This window comes from Hypomesus transpacificus, chromosome 3 (genome assembly GCF_021917145.1).
Source record: "Hypomesus transpacificus isolate Combined female chromosome 3, fHypTra1, whole genome shotgun sequence".
NCBI classification, from domain to species: Eukaryota; Metazoa; Chordata; class Actinopteri; order Osmeriformes; family Osmeridae; genus Hypomesus; species Hypomesus transpacificus.
In genome coordinates, this window is record NC_061062.1 from 595,139 (window position 1) to 608,628 (window position 13,490).

Consider the following 13,490-nt stretch of genomic DNA (forward strand, 5'->3'; position numbering starts at 1 on the left):
GTTCTGGCAGGGAAGCCTGTTCTGGCAGGGAGGCCTGTTCACTCAGGGAGGCCTGTTCTGGCAGGTTCAGTCAGGGAGAGGGTTGAGTATCGTTTTTTTACGATTCCAATGCTGAGCTGGTACTTTTAAAACGATTCAAATTCTAAATTCTTGAAAAACTAAAAAATGACATCAAAGAAAGGCTCTTTTATAGAGTTTTTTAAAATGGAAAATTAATTAAATGTAACAATATATTAATGTTTTAAAGTAGTTAAATGTATAATAAGTAAATCTATGTCACCTAACACACAACTACAATCATTTAACAATAAATATCAGTTTCACTCCTGTAGGAGAAGGGCTGGAGGGGGATGTGTTGAAGCAGGACTTGTGTGTGCTGTTTCAGCCTGCTGTGTTTCCCTGCACAGAAAAAGTCTCCCTGCCACTTTAATTTGTACGTGCTGATGCCTGCTGTCTCTGCTCTCCTTCCACTGGACCTCTTCATAGGTTCTAGTGATCCGATGCCAGAATATATTATAACCTGCTGAATACATGTAATCACCAGCTGTTATCCCCCATTCCTCTGTGTGTGTGTGTGTGTGTGTGTGTGTATGTGTGTGTGTGTGTGTGTGTGTGTGTGTGTAGAGGATGCCCTCCTGAGGCAGGATCATGATATCTGGATGCTGGATGGTGAGGACTCCATCTCCCAGAAGCCCCTGTCCCGCTCCTCCCGCCCTGAGCACCTGGACTTCCTCAGGATCACGCCCCCTGAGGATGACATCATCGGAGACACGCCCTACTACCCCAAACTGGAGGGCACGGTGAGAGCAACATTATCAAACCTGCACACCTGTACAGCTGCACACCTCCTGCACACCACCCTGGTTCTGTTAGACCGGTGTGGTGCTGTGGTGCTGTTAGACCAGTGTGGTGCTGTGGTGTTTTTCCATCAAGGCTGCAAAGCACCATGGATCTCATTCCACTCAAGCTTTAAACCCTAGCCCTAACCCTATCCTAACCCTAACGCTTTAAACCACCTGACGACACTGGAGTGGTGACACTGGCTAATGTGGCCCAAGGTGGCTGAACCAGCAGCTGACAGGACACACCAGGACACACCAGGACACACCAGGAGACACCAGGACACACCAGGACACACCAGGAGACACCAGGACACACCAGGAGACACAAGGACACACCAGGAGACACTAAGACACACCAGGAGACACTAAGACACACCAGGAGACACCAGGACACACCAGGAGACACTAAGACACACCAGGAGACACCAGGACACACCAGGAGACACTAAGACACACCAGGAGACACCAGGAGACACCAGGACACACCAGGAGACACTAAGACACACCAGGAGACACCAGGACACACCAGGAGACACAAGGACACACCAGGAGACACCAGGACACACCAGGAGACACCAGGACACACCAGGAGACACAAGGACACTCCAGGAGACACCAGGAGACACTAAGACACACCAGGAGACACCAGGACACACCAGGAGACACTAAGACACACCAGGAGACACCAGGACACACCAGGACACAGGCAGCCTGCGCTAGGCCCTGTCGTCTCTTCCAGACCGACTGCTCAGAGACACACAGAGGCTCTGTCCTCCTGGGATACTCTCTGGAACACACTGGAATGTCATGAAGCCATGACAACGCTGTAGCATAACAACACTAGCGACCGCTCTGCAGTTACCAAACCTTGCCTCTAACTGAACTCTGGCTTATTGTCACCGGTTAGATTGATGTTTGCCTGCCTTGACTCCAGCCTCTGGCTGTCAGGGTTTTAACGTTAAGCTACTGTGCCTCTTGCAGATAATCTGGGTGTGTCTCAGTCTGGGATTTTAGAAGGCAGCAGACCAGCAGCAGGATAGACTGACAGAAAAGCACTCACATTATCACCCAGCACTCTTCTGAACAGTCACATGGTTTCAGCTGTTGTGGTGAGGGGTTTTCCCAGTTACATGTTAAACAATTGTCATATGAATACATTCACTCAGCGAATGAGGGGCCTGCAGCTGGAGGCTGGCTTGGAGCGCTGAGGGGCTTGCAGCTGGAGGCTGGCTCACTGGGAGCGCTGAGGGGCCTGCAGCTGGAGGCTGGCTCACTGGGAGCGCTGAGGGGCCTGCAGCTGGAGGCTGGCTCACTGGGAGCGCTGAGGGGCCTGCAGCTGGAGGCTGGCTCACTGGGACCTCTGAGGGGCTTGCAGCTGGAGGCTGGCTCACTGGGAGCGCTGAGGGGCCTGCAGCTGGAGGCTGGCTCACTGGGAGCGCTGAGGGGCCTGCAGCTGGAGGCTGGCTCACTGGGAGCGCTGAGGGGCCTGCAGCTGGAGTCTGGCTCACTGGGAGCGCTGAGGGGCCTGCAGCTGGAGGCTGGCTCACTGGGACCTCTGAGGGGCTTGCAGCTGGAGGCTGGCTCACTGGGAGCGCTGAGGGGCCTGCAGCTGGAGGCTGGCTCAATGGGAGCGCTGAGGGGCCTGCAGCTGGAGGCTGGCTCACTGGGAGCGCTGAGGGGCTTGCAGCTGGAGGCTGGCTCACTGGGAGCGCTGAGGGGCTTGCAGCTGGAGGCTGGCTCAATGGGAGCGCTGAGGGGCTTGCAGCTGGAGGCTGGCTCAATGGGACCTCTGAGAGGCTTGCAGCTGGAGGCTGGCTCACTGGGAGCTTTGCGGTGGTGTGTGTGACCTAACCCCAGGCTTACATAATGACCCAGGGAACCTAATGTTTCAGGGACAGAAACAGCATCTGAGGATTTGTTTTAATCCCTACATAACCAATAATGGAATAATGCTTACCAAACAAATAAGACAAATGATGATGTTGCATACTATTGTGATAAAGATGCTATCAGCCTATGATTGACAATGAATAATATTAGAATGAAATGAGATTACATTAGATAGAAAAGGACATACAGTATCTGGATGAAGAACAGTGAGATATTGTATTTTTGTCTCCTGCTGAATGGGAGTCAGGTGGCTGAGCGGTTAGGGTATCGGGCTAGTAATCAGAAGGCTGTCGGTTCGATTCCCGGCCGTGCCAAATCACGTTGTGTCCTTGGGCAAGGCACTTCACCCTACTTCCCTCGGGGGAATGTCCCTGTACTTACTGTAAGTCGCTCTGGATAAGAACGTCTGCTAAATGACTAAAATGTAAAAAATCAAAAAATGGATGCTCCGTGGGTTAGGAGGAATGTGGTCAGTGACATCAGGTCACATGACCGTGACAGACCTTGAATCATTCCCACAAGCTCACTGAACAATTATTATTTTCTTCAGAAGACAAATATGTGCTCTTTTTAAATCTTAAATTAGAATGAAAACTGAGTGATACTTTACTGTGTAATCAGAATAGATAAACCTTCCACACTTTCAAGATTCATCAAAACGAAGTTTCTGTCTAAGTTCTGCATGTTCCTGTGGCCTGGTCTGTGTGTGTTTGAGTGAAGCTTCATTGCTGATGACACATGAAGTGGAAGCTTGTTCCTGGCTAAGGGTCAGGTTGGCTAATCACCACAGCATTAGCCTCATGGGGCTGGGGCTGGGGCTGGGGCTGAGGCTGGGGCTGAGGCTGGGGCTGGGTTAGCCTCACTGGGGCTGGGGTTGGACCTTCCTAGCATTCCACCTGACCACAGAAGGATTAGCTCTGCTTAGCTCTGCTAGCTCTGCTTAGCTCTGCTAGCTTTGCTTAGCTCTGCTAGTGTGCGTGCGCACATGCTTGTTTTAGAGGCAGAGAGAAGGAGAGAAAGAGAGAATTAGAGAGAGAGGTAGTGTTTGTGTTACCTGGAGCGACCAACTTGCGGAAGTGAGCGTTTGTAACCAGACACCTGCTCTGCCTGCGTGGGTCCTCCCCAGCGGGGCGGGACCAGACCGGCTAGACCAGTAGGCCACGCAACGTCAAGGACCTTTCCCTCTTTCTCTCTCTCTCTCACACTCTCACACACACACTCCCTGAACTCTCTGTGGGGTGGGACACACACACTCTGAGGGAGGGGTAAGAGGAGAGAGAGTTGACTCTCACAGACGTACACTGGTACAGAGGAAACTTCACGTGGAACTTTCCGGCACTTTCTCAACCCATGGTTTCATACTTGCTCGGATACGTTTGAGAAAAGGCTCAGTATTTTTTGTTTCATTTCCCAGAAGGATTATGCCAGGACATGCCTTCAGCAGCTGAACAGATCGGCTTGTACCAGAATGCTTTGGAATTTCTCCTTGCTCTCTGGCATAATAGCATTTTTAGTAAACTGTGATATCTAGACGACTACTTCTGTGTGTTTGGAGAAGGTGTTTGTCTGTGCAGTGCTGTGTGTTTATATTCTGACAGGGTTAGAGAGCAGCAGGGGAGCTAGCTGACCTGACTGAGGGACTTGGGTATTTGCCACAACAAAGGTCTTTTGTTCCTGTAAACCGTGTAAGTGGGCCAGGACCAGCGTGGAGAGCTGGAGGTGGGGGAGATGAGCCTTTTGTGACACTCTGAATGGAAGCACTGTGTTGGACTAGCTCACTACCTGGCTTCCTGCTTGGCTCCCAGTCAATTGGCTTTCTGCAAACACTACCTCAGTGACAGTGTGGAAATGGACAGTGTCAGTAACGGCAGCTGTGATGGACAGGGGAAAGCCCCTCCTAGTTCCTTCCTCAACATGTTCTCCACCATCTTCACACGCGAGCGGACTGACTCAGCCAGGCAGGCTGGGGCAGACACAGCCGTCCTGACCTCCTTCAAGATCCTGTCTGATGACGACAGCTGTGCCAGTGAGGGTGATCAAAGTGCCCAGGATCTTATCAGTGGTGACGGCCCCCCCGCTGACGGGCCCCCCGCTGGGACAAAGGTGAGGAGTGGGCCTCCCTCCCCCGCGGCCCCTCCCCCTGACGCTGAGCAGACTGTTGAATCCTGGGAGATTGAGTCCTGTAAGGAGAATGAGGCGAATGTGGAGAGCATGGCCGATCCAGACCTGGTCCAGGTCACCATGGTCGAGACCTTCAGTGATGAAGAGTCTGGGGATGACGAGGCGTTTAGCAGCCTCGGCCAATCACATGAGATCGCCATCCCTGGGCCGCACCACCCGAGCGAGGAGGACAAGAGCGGATTGGAGGACGGTAATGCGAGTCAGCTGTCATGTCGTCCTGCACAGAGAGATACCACTGAGTCAGAGCAGCGCCTGGCTGCTAGGAGAGCACACAGCCTTGTGGAGAGGTCCCTCAAAGACACCTCTGTTCTCTTCACTGCCAGGTTCACACGGCCGTGTCCCTCTGAGACAGATCCTGCACTGCTCTCCTCCGCCAGCAAGCAGACAGCTCCTGAAGAAGCCCCCGCCACTCTCCCGTCGCCTGGCCCGGCGCAACCAGAGCCAGGAGCCATGGGCTCAGAGGGGTCCAAGCCGGCCAGCAGCTCCCGGGGTCTGGAGGCAGGAACAGGCCTGGACACCGGCTCCCCTCCACCCTCGTCTCTCAAGTCTCTGAGCTTTAGAGCGCGGGCCTGCCAGGCTGGAGCTGAACATCCTGCCTCTCCACCAGGGCAGGACGGGGGGCATGGGGAGAAGCCCCGGTCCTGCAAGAGGACAGAGAGGACATGCAGCCTGGACTCTCCCACCATCGGCTCCAGGCCCAGGCCAGCCTCCTCCAGCCAGCGCTCCCTGACAAAAGGCCTTTCAGAGAGCATGTCGCGTGTCCCTGGTGAATCCTCAACTGACAGCCAGCCAAGTGCCGTTCCAGGTCCCACCCCTCCCAGGGACGAGGGCAGCATGTCGGCCGGCAGGAGACCAGATGCAGGGCCCTCCTGCCCCACACCCTCCCCCTCCACCAGCAGGTCCCCCTCCGGAGGATCGGCCCCCGCCACCACCTTCCAGCTGCCTGCTCTCTTCAGCGGGCTGCGCGTGCTGAAGAAGGGGGCGTCGGGGGAGGAGAGGGAGATCCAGCCGAGGGACTGTGACCTGGCCCTGCTGAGCCTGAAGAAGACGGTCAACAAGGCCAGGATCCTCCCGGAGCATGTCAGCACCTCCCCGGCCCGGAGGCGCTCCGAGCCCAAGCCGGTGACTGAAACCAAGAGCAAGCTGCTGGGCCAGCTGAACCAGCTGCTCAGCCTGGACGAGCCCCAGCCGGAGGACAGGCAGGAGGCTCCGCCAAAGACACTCAGGGAAGGGGAGCTCCCACACCCTGGCACCCCTCCGACAGGGGGCCGGACCACCTCGGAAGCTGCTCTCAACACCTTCAAGAGCCTCTTCAGTTCCAAGGCTGCCCAGAAGGAGCCTGAGGACCTGGAGGCTCTGAAGAGGAAGATCAGGGCAGAGAAGGAGCTGCTGAAGTCCATCTTTGAGAGAACCTCCAGGTCTTCCGTTACCGAACCCAGAAGTCCTGGCGAGGCTCATGTATGTTCTCACAGCAGTGGTGGCTCCCTACAACATGCCCAACAGTAGCACCGTGTTCTACCCTCCTCCTTCCTCTCTTTTGACGTGTTTGTCTGCAGTGCTGGTTCACCTTAACTTATTAATTATATTCTTCTGTCATTTTTATATACAATACAAAGTGTGTTTGGCTACGGTCTGAGTGTTGGATTAGTGAATACAAACACAGAGACACTGAAACATTCTATGTTCACAGCTGACTTAAGGGAACCTTCTAGTCCTTATCACGTACCAGCTTCATGTTCCATCCTGTATTGTGTCTCTCCTGCCCCCCCAGTAGAGACTGTGTTAACCTGGCTCTCTCTCCTGCCCCCTTAGTCGGAGATCACCTCCCCCACAGACAGTGAGGACCGCACCCCTGGACGCCTGCAGGCGGTCTGGCCCCCTCCCAAGCCCAAGGAGGAGGAGGAGAAGGTGGGCCTACGCTACACCGAGGCAGGTAAGACAGCCCTGCTAGACAGCCCCACTCCAGTCTGGCTCAGACGCACGCCACTAGACTAACTGGAGGAGGTGTCGGTGCATTTGGGCTCATACAGGAGCCTTGTTTCTGTTCCATCTGAAATTCCTTGGTGCAGTAGCTGCCTCATTTGAGTGATTTGAGACCCATATGCCTCACCAGAAATAACCTCAATGCCTCCACACTCACTTATCCAGATGTTCTCCTCCCAAAACACGCAAATCTGCCCTCCTGATCTAATAGAGGTGACACAGAGTCTGTGTCTGACAGCAAGTGTTGCATCAGCCCTGCAGCTGGCCCAGGTCCAGGCCCAGGCCCAGGCCAGCCAGGCTAGCACCAGGGGGACAGATCCCTTAAACCCAGTTCAAGCAGGGATATGGTCCAACACAGTCACGGTTTGGGTTTGTTTGTTTTGTGGCATCTCAAAATAGTGGGAAGCTTAGGAAGGTAAAGGCACCTGTGACTCTGAGGGATAGATTTTGTTGTTGTCATGTTCTACACTGACTTCAGTCTCTGTATGTCTCTCCTGCCCTCTCTCTCTTCTCTCTTTGTCTCTCTCTCTCTTTCTTCTCTCTCTCTCTCTCTCTCTCTCTCTCTCTCTCTCTCTCTCTCTCTCTCTCTCTCTCTCTCTCTCTCTCTCTCTCTCTCTGTCTCTCTCTCTGTCTCTCTCTCTCTCTTCTCTCTTTGTCTCTCTCTCTCTTTCTTCTCTCTCTCTCTCTCTCTCTCTCTCTCTCTCTCTCTCTCTCTCTCTCTCTCTCTCGCTCTTCTGTCTCTGTCTCTCTCTCTCTCTCTCTCTCTCTCTCTGTCTCTGTCTCTCTCTGTCTCTCTCTCTCTCTCTCTCTCTCTTCTCTCTGTCTCTCTCTCTCTCCTTCAAGATTTACACAGGCCACAAGCACACACACCTCTAAATGATCTTTATCCAATTACATGGAAAAAGTTCATTCCTGTCAAAGTGTTGGTGCTCGCTGTTCTGCAGTGCTACGCAGAGTCCTGTGTAAGGCTGGGGTAACCACCTCTTGGTTAATCTCTCCTGGCATTTAGAAACCAGTGCAAAGGTTTCATCAGATAGATAAACCGTCAAGCCTTGACGCAGTAAAACTGTTGTAAAGCCTTAGAAAGAAGAACTCATCTGTCATAGTAAACCACCAAACAATCTTTATAACCCACAAGCTACATGTTTAATCACAACGTTGCCTTATAGAATTCGATAGAACTATTAGATGATGAATAGAGCCGGAGCACTCCTGCCCGTCTCAGAATCACCACTGGAACAGCATTTACAACCGGTCTGTGCAGTCGCAGATGACATGTTAAACGTTTAGAAACTGATCCACCCTCTGAAGCTTTTATCTCCTGGCAGTCTTCCAAGCGTTCATGTCCTTCATTGTTAAAGTGAGACATGAAAACAAAAGCGAGTCTCTTTGGTCTGTTGTGATGTTGCAGAGAGAGAGACGCTGTAAGACTGCCCTGCCTCCACACTTCAACTCTGTGGTTGTAACATCTGTCATCTAATGACACATTTAGAAGAATCCTTTATTCATCTCTCACACAATGTGAACACACACACGTGCAGGGAGCAGAGCAACACACACACACACACGCATGCCAGGTCGTCCACCAGGGCGTCAGTCTGTGCCTCGGCCCCATCCTGCTGTCTTCCTCTCAGGCACAGCGGGCCAGCGCCCCGGGGCCAAGTCCACGTGCTCACCCAGGATAGAGAGCTGTGATAGGGCTGTGTATGTGTGTTCTTCAGTGTGGTGTCCTCTGTCTTTCCCCAGAGCACCAAGCTGCCCTCCTCCAGCTGAAGAGAGAATGCAAGGAAGAGGTGGAGACACTACATGTAAGTAAACTGCGCTCAGTAAGTCCCTCAGTAAGGCCCTCAGTCTGGCCCTCAGTCTGGCCCTCAGTCTGGCCCTCAGTCTGGCCCGCAGTCTGGCCCTCAGTCTGGCCCTCAGTCTGGCCCTCAGTAAGGCCCTCAGTCTGGCCCTCAGTCTGGCCCTCAGTCTGGCCCTCAGTAAGGCCCTCAGTCTGGCCCTCAGTAAGGCCCTCAGTCTGGCCCTCAGTAAGGCCCTCAGTAAGGCCCTCAGTCTGGCCCTCAGTCTGGCCCTCAGTCTGGCCCTCAGTAGGCCCTCAGTAAGGCCCTCAGTCTGGCCCTCAGTCTGGCCCTCAGTAAGGCCCTTAGTAAGGCCCTCAGTCTGGCCCTCAGTAAGGACCTCAGTCTGGCCCTCAGTCTGGCCCTCAGTAGGCCCTCAGTCTGGCCCTCAGTCTGGCCCTCAGTCTGGCCCTCAGTAAGGCCCTCAGTCTGGCCCTCAGTCTGGCCCTCAGTAAGGCCCTCAGTCTGACCCTCAGTCTGGCCCTCAGTCTGGCCCTCAGTCTGGCCGTCAGTCTGGCCCTCAGTCTGGCCCTCAGCAAGGCCCTCAGTAAGGGCTGTACTGATGTTTTCCTTATAAGATAAGATATACCTTTATTCGTCCCACAATGGAGAAATTTGGGCATTACAGCAGCAAAGTGGACAGAAAAGTATGTATAGAAATGTATAAAGTTCGTACAAGATACAATAAAAATATAACACTAGTTGCATATTGAGACTAAATATAAATAAATAAATATAAATATTGCACTTTAAGTTATGGCACTTTAAGTGTGTCCATTAATTATTTAGAGTGGTTGAGTCCTGTGTGTGTTTGTGTGTGTAGAGCAGTGCTGGGTGTATAGTTTCACAGCAGCAGCAGGAAGGTAGAGCAGTGCTGGGTGTATAGTCTCACAGCAGCAGGAAGGTAGAGCAGTGCTGGGTGTATAGTCTCACAGCAGCAGCAGGAAGGTAGAGCAGTGCTGGGTGTATAGTCTCACAGCAGCAGCAGGAAGGTAGAGCAGTGCTGGGTGTATAGTCTCATAGCAGCAGCAGGAAGGTAGAGCAGTGCTGGGTGTATAGTCTCACAGCAGCAGGAAGGACCTGCCATACCCCTCCTTCTGCTGTGTGTTGTGTAATTAGTGGAACAACTACAGTTCTTCTCCTGAAACACTAGATGGCACCAATCAAACACAGATGAATCATGTTCTGCCGTAGTGGTCTGGCCAGATGGATAACAATGACCAGGAGTTGAGGTCCAGTCACACCATGAGAACATCATCACAGTCTACTGCACCATGTCAGAACAAATGTCAGATTAGGGGAATGAGTGAAAGGTTTGAAGAACAGCCGATATAGCTCCTCAGGCATGGTTCAGGGGACAGGTACTCTGCATGTGTGTGTTGCTGAAGGGGACTGAGGGAGCCAGGGGTGGAAGCCATGAGCCCTGAGCAGGTCTGGATGCTCTGATCAGAGTCACCTCGTTTCAGCCAGGATGAAAAGGAAGACCTGCTTTCCAGAGATGTGAAAGACTCATTTAAAAAAAACTTTTGAAAGATGAGTTGTATGTGTTTCTCTGATACAATGTTTGTCCAGCTGTCCCCTGGCTGCCAAGGAGATGCAATTCAACACTGAATGTTAGATAGTTTCTCACAGATCACCATGAAATCCTCCTATTATGTTTATGTGTTCTCTCTGTTTCCGAGAAAGGCCGGAACATAAGAGTGAGTAAGCTAAACACCGTGCCAGGGCGATAGAACAGCCTTCTGGGAGAGTAATTGCTTTCTGATTTTAGCAATTGTCTTTGGGAAACGGTTGTAGTAAGTGGCCATTTAAGATCTGATGAGTCAGCAGTCTGTTATTTAACAGTCTTTTATTTGTCGCTGGTCCTGATCTTGTGGGTTGTTATCAACACCCAGAAACATGCTGTGGAACCCTCCAGAAGGGAGAACGTGCCTAGTCCTGTTTTCTTGCTGACCACACTGTAACACATAACATGTGTTTGATGAATTGCAAAACAGTTTCACTTTCCTCTTTTTTAAGTCTGGCTTCATCTCCTCTGTGTTTGACCCTGATCCTCCACGTTATTCTGGTTTGAATCTGCCGTTCGCGCTTTGTCTGTGAAAGGGCTGTGAGGAAACCACCTGGTGTATTGAAAGAGCCCCTTTGACAGAAATTAGCCCATCATCCTCACCCTATCATCCTCCTGATCCTCACCCTATCATCCTCCTGATCCTCACCCTATCATCCTCCACGTCCCTCCGTGTCCCTTGCAGGTGGAGTTTGGGCTGAAGATCTTCGAGGTGCGTGGGGAGCATGCTGTTGCGGTGGCCCGGCTGGAGAGCGTGGTAGCCCAGCTGCGGAGAGACCAGGCGTGCGGAGGTCAGGAGCGCGGTGAGCCCTGCGAGGCCAGTGTTACCACGGAAGAAGACCTTCCGCCTAGAACCTTCCGGAACGTGTGCGTCCAGACAGACCGGGAGAGCTTCCTCCGGCCCCCAGAGGGCGAGGCAGCCAGCCGGAGCCCGGGGCAGAACAGCCTGCCCAACAAACTCAACCTGGACTCCATCAGCCACAGTCTGGGGGGCAAGGTGGAGCAGGCCTCGGGTCCCTCTATACCCCCACCCCCACCACCCCCCCCTCCCTTCCCCGGCCAGTCCGGTGCCCCGCCCCCCCCACCTCCTCCATGTCATGGCAACATGGCACCCCCCCTCCCCCACCCCTTCCTCCTGGGTGTGGCCCCCCGCCCCCTCCTCCACCACCCCCGCCCCCCCCAGGCTGCGGCCCCCCACCTCCGCCGCCCCCAGGCTGCGGCCCCCCGCCCCCTCCCCCCCCACCCGGGTGTGGGCCTCCTCCAGCCCCGCCCCCCCCAGGCTGCGGCCCCCCGCCCCCTCCCCCCCCCACCCGGGTGTGGGCCTCCTCCAGCCCCGCCCCCCCCAGGCTGCGGCCCCCCACCCCCGCCCCCGCCGGCAGGTTTTGGGTTTGGCTCACAGGTGGAGAAGGCACCACGGAAACCGACCAAGGAACCGGCGTTGCCCATGAAGCCTCTTTACTGGACCAGGATCCAAATCCAGGACAGCAAGTAGGTCCCTTCACTGATATCTACCTCACTGTCATATGTACCTCACTGTGTTACCTACCTCACTGTGTTACCTACCTCACTGTAATATCTACCTCACTGTGATATCTACCCTCACTGTGATACCTACCCTCACTGTGATATCTACCCTCACTGTGATATCTACCTCACTGTGATACCTACCTCACTGTGATATCTACCTCACTCATGTTACATTTACATTTAGTCATTTAGCAGACGCTCTTATCCAGAGCGACTTACAGTAAGTACAGGGACATTCCCCCCGAGGCAAGTAGGGTGAAGTGCCTTGCCCAAGGACACAACATCATGTGGCACGGCGGGGAATCGATCCCCGCCGTGCCACATGATGTTGTGTCCTTCTGATTACTAGCCCAACTCCCTCACCGCTCAGCCATCTGACACCCTTGGTTCCCTCTCACATGTTGGTGTTGCCATGATTATGGCCTAACTCTTGCCATGGCTGATGTTCTTATAAGCTGTCTTCATAAGGAGCCGTGGGTTAACTGTACTCACTGGGTTAACTGTACTCAGAATCAGAATCAGAAAGGGATTTATTCGCCATGAAAGTTTGCACAGACAAGGAATTTGCTTTGGCAGGAAGATGCATACAATAAACATATAGGAATCTTAAATTTAGATATATGGTCTTACTATACTAAGGATACATAAACTAGCCATACTAAGTGGAATACAATTAAAATAGTTGCCATAAAATAAAATATAAGTTGCCAATTTACAGTATAAAATACAATATAAAATACAAATATTACACATTGTGAGTAGTGCAAATGCAATTGTTTTAAGACATGAAGTCATTAAAGTCAGTGTGAACTCTTGGCCTTGTAGAGGAGGCCAACAGCGGAAGGGAAGAAACTGTTTGTGTGGCGTGAGGTTTTGGTCCTGATGGACCGCAGCCTTCTGCCGGAGGGGAGTGACTGAAACGGGGAGTGTCCAGGGTGGGAGGAGTCCACCATAATCTTCTTCGCTCGCCTCAGGGTCCTCGAGGGAAGGCAGATTGCAGCCAATCACCATCTCCGCAGAGCGGATGATATGCTGCAGCCTGCTCTTGTCCTTGGCAGTGGCAGCAGCGTACCAGATAACTGTACTCGCTGGGTTAACTGCACTCGCTGGGTTAACTGCACTCGCTGGGTGCCCGTCCCCCAGACACAGCTTCTGCTGCTGGGTTAGAGTTAGGGCTGGCTCCTCCTCCAGCCTGGGTTAGGGTTAGGGCTGGCTCCTCCTCCAGCCTGGGTTAGGGTTAGGGCTGGCTCCTCCTCCAGCCTGGGTTAGGGTTAGGGCTGGCTCCTCCTCCAGCCTGGGTTAGGGTTAGGGCTGGCTCCTCTTCCAGCCTGGGTTAGGGTTAGGGCTGGCTCCTCCTCCAGCCTGGGTTAGGGTTAGGGCTGGCTCCTCCTCCAGCCTGGGTTAGGGTTAGGGCTGGCTCCTCCTCCAGCCTGGGTTACGGTTAGGGCTGGCTCCTTTTCCAGCCTGGGCCGGCTCCTGGGCCGGCTGGGCTTGTACACACACTGATGGAGCGGGTTACTCAGCTCATTTGAAGTGGCTGTGGTCTCTGCCGTGTTCCAGTCCCCTGACTTTATGGCCTTGTATTTTTACGGTTGGATGCACGGGAAAGTCAGGCAGCAGTTCACACTCACACACACACATACACACACACTCTCTCTC

At 53.3% G+C, this 13,490-nt stretch overlaps 2 protein-coding genes across 2 annotated transcripts in view; one reads left to right on the forward strand and one right to left on the reverse strand.

Annotated features, from left to right (window-relative positions):
* Window positions 1-1,533: 1,533 nt before the first annotated feature.
* Window positions 1,534-3,245, reverse strand: LOC124488539 (uncharacterized protein KIAA0754-like). The gene is made up of 2 exons (XM_047051194.1): window positions 3,236-3,245; window positions 1,534-2,749 (listed from the first exon to the last, which is right to left on the reverse strand). The coding sequence occupies exons 1-2, from the start codon at window positions 3,243-3,245 to the stop codon at window positions 2,001-2,003; spliced, it is 759 nt and encodes a 252-aa protein (XP_046907150.1). The 3' UTR covers window positions 1,534-2,000.
* A 674-nt stretch (window positions 3,246-3,919) lies between these two features.
* Window positions 3,920-13,490, forward strand: part of LOC124484021 (formin-like) — a 42,008-nt gene continuing 32,437 nt past the window's right edge. Inside the window, 6 exon segments of the mRNA XM_047044690.1 lie at window positions 3,920-6,371; window positions 6,726-6,846; window positions 8,643-8,704; window positions 10,990-11,400; window positions 11,403-11,582; window positions 11,584-11,792. Of these exon segments, the coding sequence (XP_046900646.1) occupies window positions 4,581-6,371; window positions 6,726-6,846; window positions 8,643-8,704; window positions 10,990-11,400; window positions 11,403-11,582; window positions 11,584-11,792 (2,774 nt within the window). The 5' untranslated portion in view covers window positions 3,920-4,580.